General features: G+C 37.8%; 1 protein-coding gene across 1 annotated transcript; it reads left to right on the forward strand.

Moving 5' to 3' along the window:
- Positions 1-3,136: 3,136 nt before the first annotated feature.
- On the forward strand, positions 3,137-3,917 carry LOC107810938 (uncharacterized). The gene has a single exon (XM_016635773.2). The coding sequence runs from the start codon at positions 3,286-3,288 to the stop codon at positions 3,703-3,705; it is 420 nt and encodes a 139-aa protein (XP_016491259.1). The 5' UTR covers positions 3,137-3,285; the 3' UTR covers positions 3,706-3,917.
- Positions 3,918-14,412: the final 10,495 nt, after the last annotated feature.

Below are 14,412 nucleotides of genomic sequence, written 5' to 3' on the forward strand. Positions count from 1 at the left end.
TCGGGTTATAACATGTGGGTGGGTCTTATTCTTGTAATTGTTGCTTTCCTTGATCATATTATCCATGCTTAGACTAGTTAATCATTATGTTGATCATTCTTATCATGTTTATGGACTTTGGTATTGATTGAGTATTGACTCAAGGTTGAAGTTGGTATTGTGGAATCAAATATTGCAGTAAGTCTTGTTCTTGTTATTTTTATCTCCTTGTTGTTATTGTTCATTGTTTTGGTGAGGGAGAGTGTGAATTGACTCAAGGTTGAAGTTGGTATTGTGGAACCAAATGTTGCAGTAAGACTTGTTCTTGTTATTTTTATCTCCCTGTTGTTATTGTTCATTGTTTTGGTGAGGGAGAGTGTGAATGCACGAAGGGTGATGTCGTGCCATGTTTTGTGAGAGTTAATGCACGAAGGGTGATGTCGTTCTATATTGTGAGTGTTAATGCACGAAGGGTGATGTCATGCCATGTTATGAGAGAGTTAATGGACGAAGAGTGATGTCGTGTCGTTTTCTATTGATTCATATGGTGGGGTTGAGAGTAAAAGCGCGAAGGGTAATGCCGTTCATTTTGTTTACTGGGCTTACTTGTTTATTTGTTCAAGGTATATCGGTTGATCAAGTTCTTATTACTGCTGTGATTCTTTATCTTGTGATCCCCTCAGCATGTCCCCTCCCGATATTACTTCTCTCATTCTTTCATTGTTGTTATTAGTAAATATACTATTAAATTGCATAGGTTTATTTGTGGGTGTCTTGTCTTAGCCTCGTCAATACTTCGCCGAGGTTAGGCTCGACACTTACCAGGACATGGGGTCGATTGTACAGATACTGCATTTTGAACTTTCTATGCAGATTTTGGTATTGGTCCTAGTTGATCGAGAGGCATATCAGTTCGAACCGAACCACCGGAGACTCAAGGTAGATCTGTCGGCATTCACAGACCTTGAAATCCCCGTCTATCGCTTCTGTTTTACTGTTTCTTTCGTTCAAATAGATGTATTTCTTTCAGACTTTTACTTGTAGTAAATCCTAGAATGTTCGTGAATTTGTGACACCAGATCCGGGTAGTAGTAAATGATAAAGTTGTTATATTCCGCACTCGTTGTATTTCACTTTAACTTATTTATTGTTACTTGTTGAATTGAATAAGGTTTGGCTTAATAATCTTCTAATGTTGGCTTGCCTAGCAAGTGAAATGTTAGGCGCCATCACAGTTCCGATGGTGAGAATTTCGGATCGTGATACAAGCGGTTTCATTTTATATATTTATATCAAATATTTTTATTTTTCTTATGATCTTTACATACTTTTTTACGAAAAAATTTGACAAGGCGGTGTGACGCTCCTAGTGATAAGTCCTTCAACCTTTACCACTTGAACTAAGCCGTGAGGGCAAAATTGTAATGATGAGAAGCTTGATCTAGAGAATGCATAACAAAGGTTTTTTCACCATGCAATCATGTTGCATATGTTTAACTATTAAAGAACAACAGAACAAGTCCCTTATAAGGTGATTATTTTTATATGGATAGTTGCTAAGGATGTCTGCCTTAAAAACAACCAGAAAAGAGGCATAACCTTATATATGCTGCAAATGCTACTTATGTGGGAAGCAACCAGAATGTGCAAATCACCTATTCCTATGTAGTTCTGTCACAAACCAACTGTGACGGCTATTCTTGAACATTTCAGGTCTCTGATGGGTGCCTGAATTTGCTGTAGACCTTCTAAGTCGCTGCAATCAGAAAAGTTTTGAGTAAAAAAAGACAGCTTGGTGGAAATCTGTCCCAACACGCATTTGGTGGATTATTTGGAGAGAAAGGAAAAACAAATGTTTTAAAAATAGAGCTGACTCTATCAAGAAAATGAAGTTAACTATATTCTCTTTAGTTTTACTTTGTTGTAGACCAGAAATTGGAAATGAGACTGAAAATCAATTGTAGAACTCATGGAATCCGAGAAAGGGATATAACTTTTGCTTTTTGCTACACTCGTACAGTTTGTTTAGCACCATCTTAGTGCTAGATTTTACTGAAATCTATTTACCATTCTCAAAAATAGATCAAAATAATCAATGGATTTGTTATTTTGCTTCATTAAAATTGCGCTGTCTAGATAGAAGAAAAGTAACTTCACTACTACTCTGTTAATTAAAACTAAGCAAATGCCATAAATTAACCAATGTTTGTAGACTTTCACGTTACAATTGGAAGGTAGTTAAGCACACAAGTGAGCTACAAGCAAGGTTTGCAGCGTTCAATTTATTCAATACTTGTACTTTATAAAATCGAGCCCTCTACTTTTTTCCACTTCCTCAAGATCGTCTAGTTATTCTTGCCAAAAAACAAAGGTCATTGAAATACAATTATATTGGAATTGCACATTCTTTTTCCTCAAGGTTTGGGTACTGGCCACCAATCCCATTGCGCTGCCCCTGCGTGGCTATACATTTTTCATCAAAATCAATAGCGAGAAAAGTTTCAATCATGGGAAGAAAAGAGAGTGGAAAATCTTGAATCGCATAGTTTATGAAACGGTAAACTAACCCACTCCTAATCTCCTACATAATATGATTAATTAAGTCGTAGATACACTTTTTGTATATTTCAAAATCATACACTTAACCTCATTGTACGATGAAAATCCTACGCAACTTAGTTTAAATAGTGTTTTCATGTTAAACGTGTGACAAGTACTTAGTTTTGAACAACAAAAGGTATATCGTTGTCCAAGTATATTAAAGTAGAGTAACCAAAAGATAAATTAAAATTTCAAATAAGAAGTTTGAAAAAAAAAAGTGTTTATCCGATTGGAGAAGTTTGGCCAAATATGTTATAAGTCATGAATACTGCCTGTGGCCCGTGGCATTTGCGGTCTTATTCTAAATTATGTGTGGTCTAGGAGATCTTAGGGGAGATAACACAAATGAACACACCATATATCTTGTTAAGTTTTTGTTAAGTACTTATACTATATAAAGCAGCCAACGAAAAAAGTGAATGTTGTAATATAAAATAAAAAAGGAAGAAGAATCAGATGTACATTTAATTTGAAGAAATAACTTGATTTGCTTTGCTGTATTGAAGAGTTAGGTTGATCATGAGGTTGAGAAGGTCGGTCTCTTAATTCTGACAATTAACGCACAATGCATGATGAATATATATCATCCTAACTCTCACATTCTTCCTTATTACTTCAATTTCTCGGCTACTATATATATCATCAAACTTCTCACACTCAAAACTACATCTTTTACATCTCTAGTACTACTAATTAACTCTGAAAATGGCAATTACCAATATTCTCCTAATTGTTGCTGCACTTGTTTTACCAACAAATGCAAGGAGCCTTTCCATGAAAGCTACAAAAGCCGAAGATGAACAGAAGACGCTTTTTCGCCGCCCTTTACCGCCATACCTTGGTCACGGGATTGGTAGGCCCGGTTTTGGTGTAGGGCCGGGTTTTGGAAGCGGAGTTGGAGGTGGTTTTGGTAATAATCCTTTTGGAGGAATATCTAGTGGAAGTGGATTAGGTTTTGGAGCTGGAACGGGTTTCGGGTCCAGCATTGGTGGTGCCGGAGGTTTCGGGTCTGGTGTAGGTTTTGGTTTTGGTGACGATGGAGGTAGTAGTTCTAATGGTAATGGTGTATTTGCTGGTGGCCAAGGTGAAGGAGATGATGCAGCAATTGGGAATCAAAAACCTTGAATTGATCTTCACATGATATACATGTTACTAGTTAGATTCCACAAATAATAGTAACTTCGTGTTGCACTAGTTACGTACCAAGTAGGAGAATTACTCTTCTTTCAACTATATATTCGTATTGTTTTGCATGTTTTTTAGTACTAATTCTTAGCATGAGTCAAGTTTGTAGTTTGTCCGAATATATGCAAGTTAAATTAATGAGACTTTTATTATTTCACTGGGCCATGTTTGTTTTCGTCTGAAACACATTGGCATGTATGATACTAAATTACTAAGTTTCTCCTTCATTTACTGAGACTCAATTATATTAGTTTATTCTTTAATAATAAAATTATATTCAGCCTATGTAAAATACAAGTTATAATAAACTTATTTGTTTGAAAGTCACTGACCGAGAGTTGCTTCGATTTGTTTGTCATTAAAGTAAAAACAAAACGTCCACAGATTATGGCAAGAGTCAAATAGCCTTTTTGCCCAAGCTTTTCCAATTCTAGAATTCTTCTTTTTCAAAGTTAAGGTATTTGGCTAAGTTTTTGGGAAGAAAAAAAAGTGTTTTTGAGAATAAGCATAAGCAGTTTTGGAGAAGTAGAAAAAAGTAGTTTTCTCTCCTAAAGCATTTTTTTGAAATATTCTTTTGAGAAAAATACACTTATTTTAAAAGTTTGGCTAAACATTAATTGTTGCTCAGAAATATTTTTCAAATTAATTAATCAAATACAAACTGCTTCTCAACAAAAGTACTTGCAGCTTGGCCAAACAGACAACACGCTTCGTTTTAAGTAGACATCACGCAACTAAAATTAATTTCTACTTCTAAAAGTAACAATACAATGCACTTTTAGAAAGTTAATTTTTTACAGAATTATACTCACTATAATACTTAGTAAAGTTAACGAATTATTCTTTTTTCACATTGAATTAACTAACTTTACCCATTATACTGATGAATTTACAAATTATATTTTTTCATATTAAAGTAATTGTACTACGTGTGAATTGCTCAGAAAATACAAATAAACGAAAAGTCAAACCTCATTTATATTTTCTGATTAGTTATTTTAATGTAAAAAATTATTATTTTAGTACAGTGGGTATACTGGACATTAAGTCATAAATCTAGCATCATCACTACTGCATTTTCATTTGTTAACTCCGTTGCATGCCAACAAGATGATCAAGATGATACTGCAAATATGCAATGTTCATGGACTAATAACTTCCTAATTGTCACCTAACTTCATTACTGTATGGGATGAAATTGGTTAGCGATCGGTGGATAAATCACGAGGTGACACATGTATTTGAAGATAAGTAGTATATGAGTGAGCAAATAGTTGACATTGGATATAAAATATGAGTTCGGTGATGTATAAATTCCGTAGGCATGGGAATCAGTAACAAATATTTGAAAAAAAGACAGCGATTGGAAAAGACAACGTTCAATGAGCAGTTACAAACATTCTCTATATTAATAGCAAATTGTTATGCAGCTATCAATAACGATTTTATTCTCATTCAAGAGGAGCTTGATTTGGGGATCTTGTCTCCCTAAATAGAGCTATAAATATGAGAATTAGTATTCATTATAGACACGAAAAATCATGTACACAAAGGCTATAATTTGCTCTCATAATATAAAACTACTTGTTTTCTTTTGTTCTTAACATTGTTCATATTATTGCTTTTGGAGATGCTCATCATACAGCTAGACTTGTATTTCTTTTTGAGTTATTTTTATAATATTGATTTTATTTGTATTTATTTTATATTTTTGGATCAAGTTAATTCTCACTTTTATAAACCACGTTATAAATTCAACTGTACAGTTTTACGGGTAAACAATTTGGCGCAAACCGTGGGGCATAAACAATTGTGTAATTACTTTGATCCATTCATATGTTACTTACAAATTTTGATTCCTTTCTAGCAAAAGAAAAATCAAATATGACAGCTAACGATGCCAATAATGCTTACAACGTTGGAACACACAATGAGCAAGAGGATGTGTTCCACCAGGAAGATTCAATTAGTGAAACTCGCAACTACGGATATGAGACAACTCCAGTTCGTGAAGGACAAAATCCTTGTCGTGTGAAAAGTCCAACTCCTGATGATGCAAATGATGAACATGTTTTTGAGACGGCCAAAATCTTGAGAGAGCAACAAAGGATTATTATGAAGCATCTCTCAAGGCAAGACCGGGTAATGATATAGTTGATGCAGGTGTTTTCGGTTGCTTCCAATAACCCAAATAGAGCTGTTCAAATTTCTCCCAGCGTGCCCGAAAATCAAACGACACAAAGAACCGATAATGTTGCTCCGATGGAGGGATTCGATTTTAATGAAAATGAAGCAGGTGGTGTCGATAGTGGATCTAGGAATGATAACAATACTGACGATCCTTTCAAGACGAGCTCATGAGATTTATGAGGGAGATGAATGAACGAATGAACCAAAATTCTAACTAATTTCATGCTCTGATGGATTGGATCCCGGGAGCACCACCGGAGTTGAAGGGATCAGAATCAAAGAACATAGCTGTTGTTTAAATCAAGCGCCACCCCGGAGTTGATCCCCAAAAGATTCAAGATGACAGATATTCCAAAGTATGATGGGACTTCAGATCCACATGAGCATATCACAACTTATACGACGGCAGTAAAGGAAAATGATTTGGCCCTGCACGAGATTAATCTACTTGCTCAAGAAATTTGGCGAAACCATAATAAAGGGTGCTTTAATATGGTATTCTCTTTTACCTGAATGTTCCATTGAAACTTTTGAAATGTTTGAAGTTTCTTTCATTAATGCTCGTGTTGGGTTAAGAACGGTCCAAGCAAAAAAGGCAGATATATTAAGAATCACCCAAGGAGAATCCGAACTATTGTGAGAGTTCGTGATCACATTTAAGAAGGAAAGAATATTATTTCTGGCAGTACCAGATGAGTGGGCAGCTGAAGCATTCACGAAGGGTCTTAATCCATTGAGTTTTGATGCCTCAATAAAATTTAAAGAAAGTCTGTTGGAATTTCATGTAACTACACGGGCAGATGTTCATAATCGATATGAATCAAAGATCAGAATTAAAGATGATCAACTCAGTTTCTCAGTATCTTCCAAAGGACTTAATCGTGATCAGAATCAGGAAAGGTTTAAAGTTGATGTTGATGCAGATCGGAGATCTTCCAGAGGCCGCTTTCAGCCTTACGAAAGGGCTGGTTTTAGTCATCGAACAGGTTTGCTGCCGATAGAATGGATTGTCGTTGGAGTAATAGGTCTTTATAGGAAAAGGAGCCATTGTGGTCCTGATATTTAGCACCCCGATTATCTGACTACAACTTTAACATCAGCCTGGTAGAATCGGTGTCGGTTATGAGGAACATAAAGGAGGCTAGGTTCCCGAAACTAATTCGATCGGATCGTAGCCAAAGGGATCCTAATTTATGATGTGAGATCCATGGAACACATGGTCACAGAACTGGGAACTATCGTCACTTTCATGAAGAGGTGGCAACATCATTGAAGAATGGTCACCTTAGAAAATTTCTAAGTGATTGGTCCAAGAATAACGATGGGAAAATTGAGATGTTGTAGAACCATCAACCAGCTGTACGATCACCTCGTATGACGATAAACATGATATTTGGTGGAGACAAAGTAAATGGGGTGACATTTTTGGTAGCAAAGAAGACGAAGATATCCATAACTCATGGCAAGAAGATTCGAGAAGTTTTAGAAGATGACATCACCTTTACAAAAGAGGATGCTGATGGAATTCTTCCACTGCATAACGATGCTCTGGTAATTTCTCTTAATGTCTTAGATTTCAAAATTGAACGTGTGTTGGTTGATTCAGGAAGTTTAGCCAACATCATACAATGGAGAGTTTTGGAGAAAGCAAAGTTGATTGGAAATATAGTTCCAGCAACAAGGCTTTTAGCCGTGTTCAAACTTAACAAGTGTTACGAGCCGAAGAGAGATTTTGCTGCCCACGCATGCTGAAGTGTCACGACCCAAAATCCCAACCCGGTCGTGATGGCGCCTCTCGTGAGGACAAGGCCAGCCAATCAACAAAACAGTACATCTCTTTATAATTACTTAGCAGGAATAAGTCTAAATCATGGGCAATATAATCTTAAATGCGAAATAAACGTGATAGAACAAGGAAAACCATCCCAACTCATCCCGAAATCGGGGTGTCACGAGTCATGAGCTACTACAGAGTTTACTAATATTTTACAAAGTCTGGAATTATCATAAATAACAAAGATAAGGGAGAAAACGGGGTTGCGGACGTCAACAGCTACCTCGTTACTCCTAGTCACCGCCTGGTCTGGAAAGAATCAGCGCTCAGGAGCGAACTCAGCTCTGCCTGTATCTGCACACATGGTGCAGGGAGTAATGTGAGTACTCCGACCCAGTGAGTAATAAAAATAAATAACGACTGAAAACATGAAATCTCATAACGGCACAATATAGCGTTATCCCAAGCAGTAAAATCAGTTATACAGTAAAACGGTGAGTATCAGATAATTCTTCTTTTAAAACAGTGAAGCCAATTAATTTCCACAGTAAGGATAAATCAAAGGCTTGCCCCTCGGGCTCAATATGTAAATCTCAGTATAGTATCAGCCCCTCGGGCTCACTCCCAACTCACCAGCATATAACATCAGCCCCTCGGGCTCACTCCCAACTCACCAGCACACAACATCAGCCTCTTGGGCTCACTCCCAACTCACCACACACAAGCAACGGCCTCTCGAGCCCACTCCCAACTCACCTGGGTACCCTGCGCTCACTGGGGGTGTGTACAGACTCTGGAGGGGCTCCTACAGCCCAAGCGCAATATCAATAGGCCTAAAAGCCTTCACACATCACACACGAGGCCTGAAAGCCTCCTCATATTACACTCGAGGCCTGAAAGCCTCCTCATATAACACTCGAGGCCTGAAAGCCTCCTCATATAACACTCGAAGCCTGAAAGCCTCCTCATATAACACTCGAGGCCTGAAAGCCTCCTCATATAACACTCGAGGCCTGAAAGCCTCCTCACATCACTCAACATATCCTCACGTATGGCCCTCGGCCTCAATCAGTCCAGAAAATAATCATAAGCCTCTTGGGCATCAGTAAAACAATAGTGCTCAGCTCAACAACATTATAAATAATATTAAATATCGAGTTGAGTATAAATGTAGCTGAGTTCACAAAATAATATAATTCCATTGGACTGAGTTCAAATAATATTTCAATTCGTGAGGAAAATAGTGATGTAAATTCACAAAAGATTTCAGATAATTGGCACGAAGCCCAAATATGGCAATAAGCCCCAATCATAGTGAAAAATAATAAATCTTTATCAATTACGCGGTAAAAATATCAACTGGGATGGACCAAGTCACAATCCCCAATAGTAAATGACCCCGCGCTCGTCATACAACGCATGTCTCATCTCAACATAGCAGTATGTTGTGCAATCCGGGGTTTCAAACCCTCAGTGCATCATTTAAAATCATTACTCACCTCTAGCTCGCTATGCCCTTGCCTCTCTAATTGGCCTCCTCGTGTGACGAATCTGCCAAAAATCACACAAACCTCGATGAAGTTCGATTTCTAAAAGACGGGGTTTTAACCATACATATCTGAAATTCGCCCCTTAATGATACTATAATTGATCCCATACAGTTATGTAACTTCAATCTACAATACAACACTCAATAGGGCCAATATTAGTACTAGATCTCATAAATTATGCCATTTAGGCATATTATCAAACATCTTGTAGGCATAAATATTTACACCTCTTAACTATAGCATTGGTTCCTCCAACTATCACCATTAACCAACAATTCATCACACTATTATTCTTTAACAATTTATACTCCTAACATCACATGTGTGATCAACCATTCACACCCAAACCAACAAAAATTCCATCAAATAAACACCTTTAAATCCCTACCATGTTCATGTATTTAAATTGGGAATTTATGGCTTCCAACCACCATACAATAAGTTGTAATACTTGATTCATACTCATATTTCCATAATATATCCATATATGTGAGTCTAAGGTGTAGGATTTACCTTTTGGAAGAAATCTTGCAAAACCCTTCTTTGAGTTCTTGAAGGAATTTCTTGAAAATATAAGGATTTTTAAGATCAATCCATGTTAATATAAGTGTTTGGGAGTAGTAATCAACTAAAAATACTCCAAAAATCTTACCTTAGGAGTGCAATTGGGTGCCTTGGTCGAATTGGGATGTAGAGGAAGCCCTAAGCTTGCGAAATGACTCAATTCCTCTCATTTCCGGTCTTTAGAGTACTTAAAACCCTCCAGTCGCGCGAGTTCGCGTGCTGTTCGCGCGTTGTTCGCGCGTTTTTGCTGAGCATTCTGCCTCAGATGCGCGAAACGCGCGACTTCGCGTGATACTTCGCGTGCTCTGACACCTGACCAGTGAAATGGTCATAACTTCCTGTATACACTTCCAAATGACGAACGGTTTGTTGCGTTGGAAACTAGACTCAAAGGGCTTTAATTTGATAGATTCTATCTCACACAACTCCTTATATAACAAGATATATTATCGTTCAAAGTGAGGCCTTGTGCGAATTCATTTACAACTTTCGTCTATTATGAAATTTCCAACTTCAAAAGTTCCCGTTAGCCATCCGAAATCATCCTGAGGTCCTCGGTGTAGACGCGTGATTTTTGACCCTCCCCGAGAATTTCCACATTTTTAGCGTAAATATTTAATTTAGGTCTAATATAGCTATTTTGACTATTTTACTTTATTTCGTCGCAAAAGAAAAAAAATACAAAAATATATATATAAATTTTAGTTTATGTATTTCTCATAAACTTGAAAAAAATACAAAAAATTGTACCTTACTTTTGTACTTTATATAATTTCGAAAATTACCAAAAACTATAGTTCTATTAATGTTTTGTAGTCATTTTAATTTTGAAAAAACACAAAAATATTACTTTATATTTTATCTTTATATAAAAACGAAAATTACAAAAAATAGTTTTATTAATATTTTGTAGCTATTTTAATCTTAAAAAATATTAAAAAAGATATAGTTTTGTTTTAAATATTAGTCTTAGTTTGGTAGTTATTTTGCTTACATAGGATTAGTTGAGCAACGTCGTGTTCTTATTCTCGGGTCCGGGCAAAAGAATAATATTCGGATTCAAACTACCCGTTTTTAGGCCTAATTTTCGGACCTAGCCCATAATAATCCGAGCCCACCACACATGGGGGACACGCGTGGGGAACACGGACGGAACCCCACACGCGGGGAACCCCACCACGGATGGGGGACACAAGTCTTGGACCCCTACACACGTGGGGTCCATTTTCTTGGCAAAAGCTACAAAACACACGGACAAGGGGAGAGGAAACGGACTTGGAAAAATTTGGGACAGTTGGACTGGATTTTTTGGACTGGATCTTCTTCTTCCTCAAATAAGAACAAAGAAAACCCTAACGACCCTACGTCCAAACGCCACCCACTCTCTCACGTCCAAACGCCATAACCGACGCCAAGCTACCAGCCTCCCCATCACCTTCTTCGTCGTCTAGCCTCATCGTCCCATCTCGTCCAGCTCCTGCTCGTCGTCACTGCCCGTCGACCCCACGTCCAAACGCCATAATCATCGACATCACCTTCTTCGTCGTTCAGCCCCGTCGACTCTACTGTTGCTTCGTCGTTCGGGCAGCAGCTGTTGTTGTGTTGCTGCGTTGTCGAGCAGCTGTCGCTACATTTCTTCTCCTTCGTCGCCAACAACCCTTTATTCCCGTCAAGCAGCAGCTACTGCTGCTGCGTCCCCAGTCTAGCGACGCCTCCAGCCATCGACCACTACCCAAACGACCCTCCATAACTGCTCCTTCCTCACATCCAAATGACCCCTTCTGCTGCATCTTCTCGAACCAACCTGCTGCGTCGAAAAAATCCAGCAGCAGCCAACATCTCGGGCGTTGACAGTTTGGTCCGAGCTTTCTATTTCCATCGAGGTCGTCTTTGGTTTGTCGAGGTCCGGTACGTCGAGGTTGTTGTCCGAGGTTTCGTCGCGGTTCCAACGCATCAGACGTTAATCACAAGTAGGTCACCTCTGCCCATGTCCTTCATATTTGTTGTTGGTAACATGTATATGTGATATTTGAAATACAATCCTAGTTCATGCGGATAGTGCGCGAATTGAGCGAGACATATATACATGATGTTTGTGAATTGCTATGTTTGTTAATTAACTCCGTATGGTATTGAAATTTGGCCGTGAACGTCTTTTCCTTTGTTTCGTTACTTTAAGTAGTTATTTGGCATTTTGTTTCTTCACGTTTATATTGTTGTTATCCAAATATTTGTCATAATAGGGGTTTGTACACATTCTGAAAGGTGTTAATTATTTTAGTTTGTCTTAATAGTTGTTTATACATGTAGTAGTAATGTTAAAATTATAGTAGTAATTTTAATTCCGCGGAAAAATACTCGTTTCATCAAATAAGTTCAATCTACAACCCATGACCTCGCAAAGTAGCAAAAATGTAGTTATTTTAGCCTTATCCTTTTTTAAAAAAATAAAATAAAATGAGACGAGCCTCGCCAAATAAAACACACAGATTGCGGAGCCCTCACAAAATATATGTATTAAATACTTAGATTCCGGGACGGGCCGTTTAGCAAATTTCACGGCCCTACCCAAAATAATGATACGCTATTCGCTTTAGGCGCGTATTTAATAATGTTATCTCCTTAAACTCGGGTGCACATTTATGTGACCCGAATCCAAATCTCAACGGAATCGAAATGTGTCTCTAATCACGGGTACATTGATTGTGGCGTGGTCTGAGATGCATTTCCATGACGTTGCAAATTCCTTTTAATAATGAATGAGACGAGCCTCGACAAACAAAAAATGAACAAGCTGCGGGGCCCTCTAAATGTATATATTAAAATACTTAGAATTCGGGACGTGCCGTTTAGCGAATTTTACGGCCTTCCCCAAAATAACAATACGCTAGTTGCTTTAGGCGCGCCTTTAATAATTTATTTTCCTTAACTCGGGTGCACATTTATGTGACCCAAATCCAAATCTCAACCGAGTCGAGATATGTCAAAAACCACGGGCGCATTGATGTAACGTGGTTCGAGATATGTTTCCACGACGTTGCAATTCTCGTAAAACATAATGATAAAAGCGGTTAAAAGTTAAATTTTGCACATAGGTTCAACATGTATTAAATAAGATAATCAAGCCAAATATGACAGTTGAGCGACCGTGCTAGAACCACGGAACTCGGGAATGCCTAACACCTTCTCCCGGGTTAACAGAATTCCTTATCCGGATTTCTGGTGCGCAGACTGTAATATGGAGTCATTCTTTTCCTCGATTCGGGATTAAATTGGTGACTTGGGACACCCTAAATCTCCCAAGTGGCGACTCTGAAATAAACAAATAAATCCCCTTTCGATTGTCCTTTAATTGGAAAAAACTCCTTGTACCCTCGCGGGGGCGGAAAAAGGAGGTGTGACAGCTCTGGCGACTCTGCTGGGGATAACTTCCCAGAACCACTGGTTCAGGGTTAAGAATTCGAGCTTAGAATAATTGTTATTATTTGGCTTTATTTATTATCTGATTTTATTATATGTTTTAGCCTAAATGTGCAAAATGTTGCTCTTACCGCTTTGATATTACTTGGACTGTATATATAAACTGTGTCGAAACCCCTCTCTTCTCTCTCTTGAGGAGTGCACGCTGGTCGTGACTTCTTTCTGTTAGTGTCATTTACCAAAATAGAACGAGGATTCGGAGGAGTTGCAAAACCGGATGGCCCTTTGGTTACCGGTACACAGCTCCCATCCTCGGCTCGAGTTGTCCGCTCGGGTAAACCAGGTCTAGAACAAATACCCAGGTTATGAACATAGAATAACGTGACATCATGATGGATCCCTAGTAGGAACGCTTATTTGCATCATGTGCATTTGACTTAGGGGACTCAACACAGGGGTTGGGTCCGTCTAGGACAAGCAACCTGAAAATAATAGACCATTTTTGGCATCTTATGTACTACATATTGTATTTATTCAAGGGTGAATGGGTCATTTGGCGGACCAATGATAGTTGCGGACAAATGACACACCTGGTCATGCTGATCACGTTAAATAAAAAGGCCGCACGTTTTTTTTAAGCATGGTGTTATTTTAATCAAAAGCATGGGGAACAATTGTGGAGCCCAAGAAGTCTTGAATTCCTTATGCCCCCTACACTTCATTTTGGGAAAAGCACATGGGGAACATTAGTGGAATCCAAGAAGTCTTGGAATTCCCTATGTCCCCCACCCCCCATGCCACATTTTTGAAAATAATAACGAAAAATAATAATAAATAAAAAAGGGAGCCTTGAAAATTCAAAAAGATTTTGTATGTTGTCATCATTTTCCACAAATTAGAAAATCGTGAAAAAGATGAGAAAATAACAGTGTAGAGATATAACTACTTATTGTTAAAAATAAAAAAAAATAAAAAACACTGTCCGAGTAGTGTCGAAATTCTGCCGAAAATTTTGAAAAAAAAAAGAAAAGAAAAGAAGGAATGTTTTATGGTTTACGTTAGTTTGTTTGTTTATTATGAATAAAAAATAATAGTTTGTTTGTTTGTTGTGGAAAAAAAATAGAAAATGGAAAAGGGTCTTCTCAAAAA

This window comes from Nicotiana tabacum, chromosome 3, assembly GCF_000715075.1.
Source record: "Nicotiana tabacum cultivar K326 chromosome 3, ASM71507v2, whole genome shotgun sequence".
NCBI classification, from domain to species: domain Eukaryota; kingdom Viridiplantae; phylum Streptophyta; class Magnoliopsida; order Solanales; family Solanaceae; genus Nicotiana; species Nicotiana tabacum.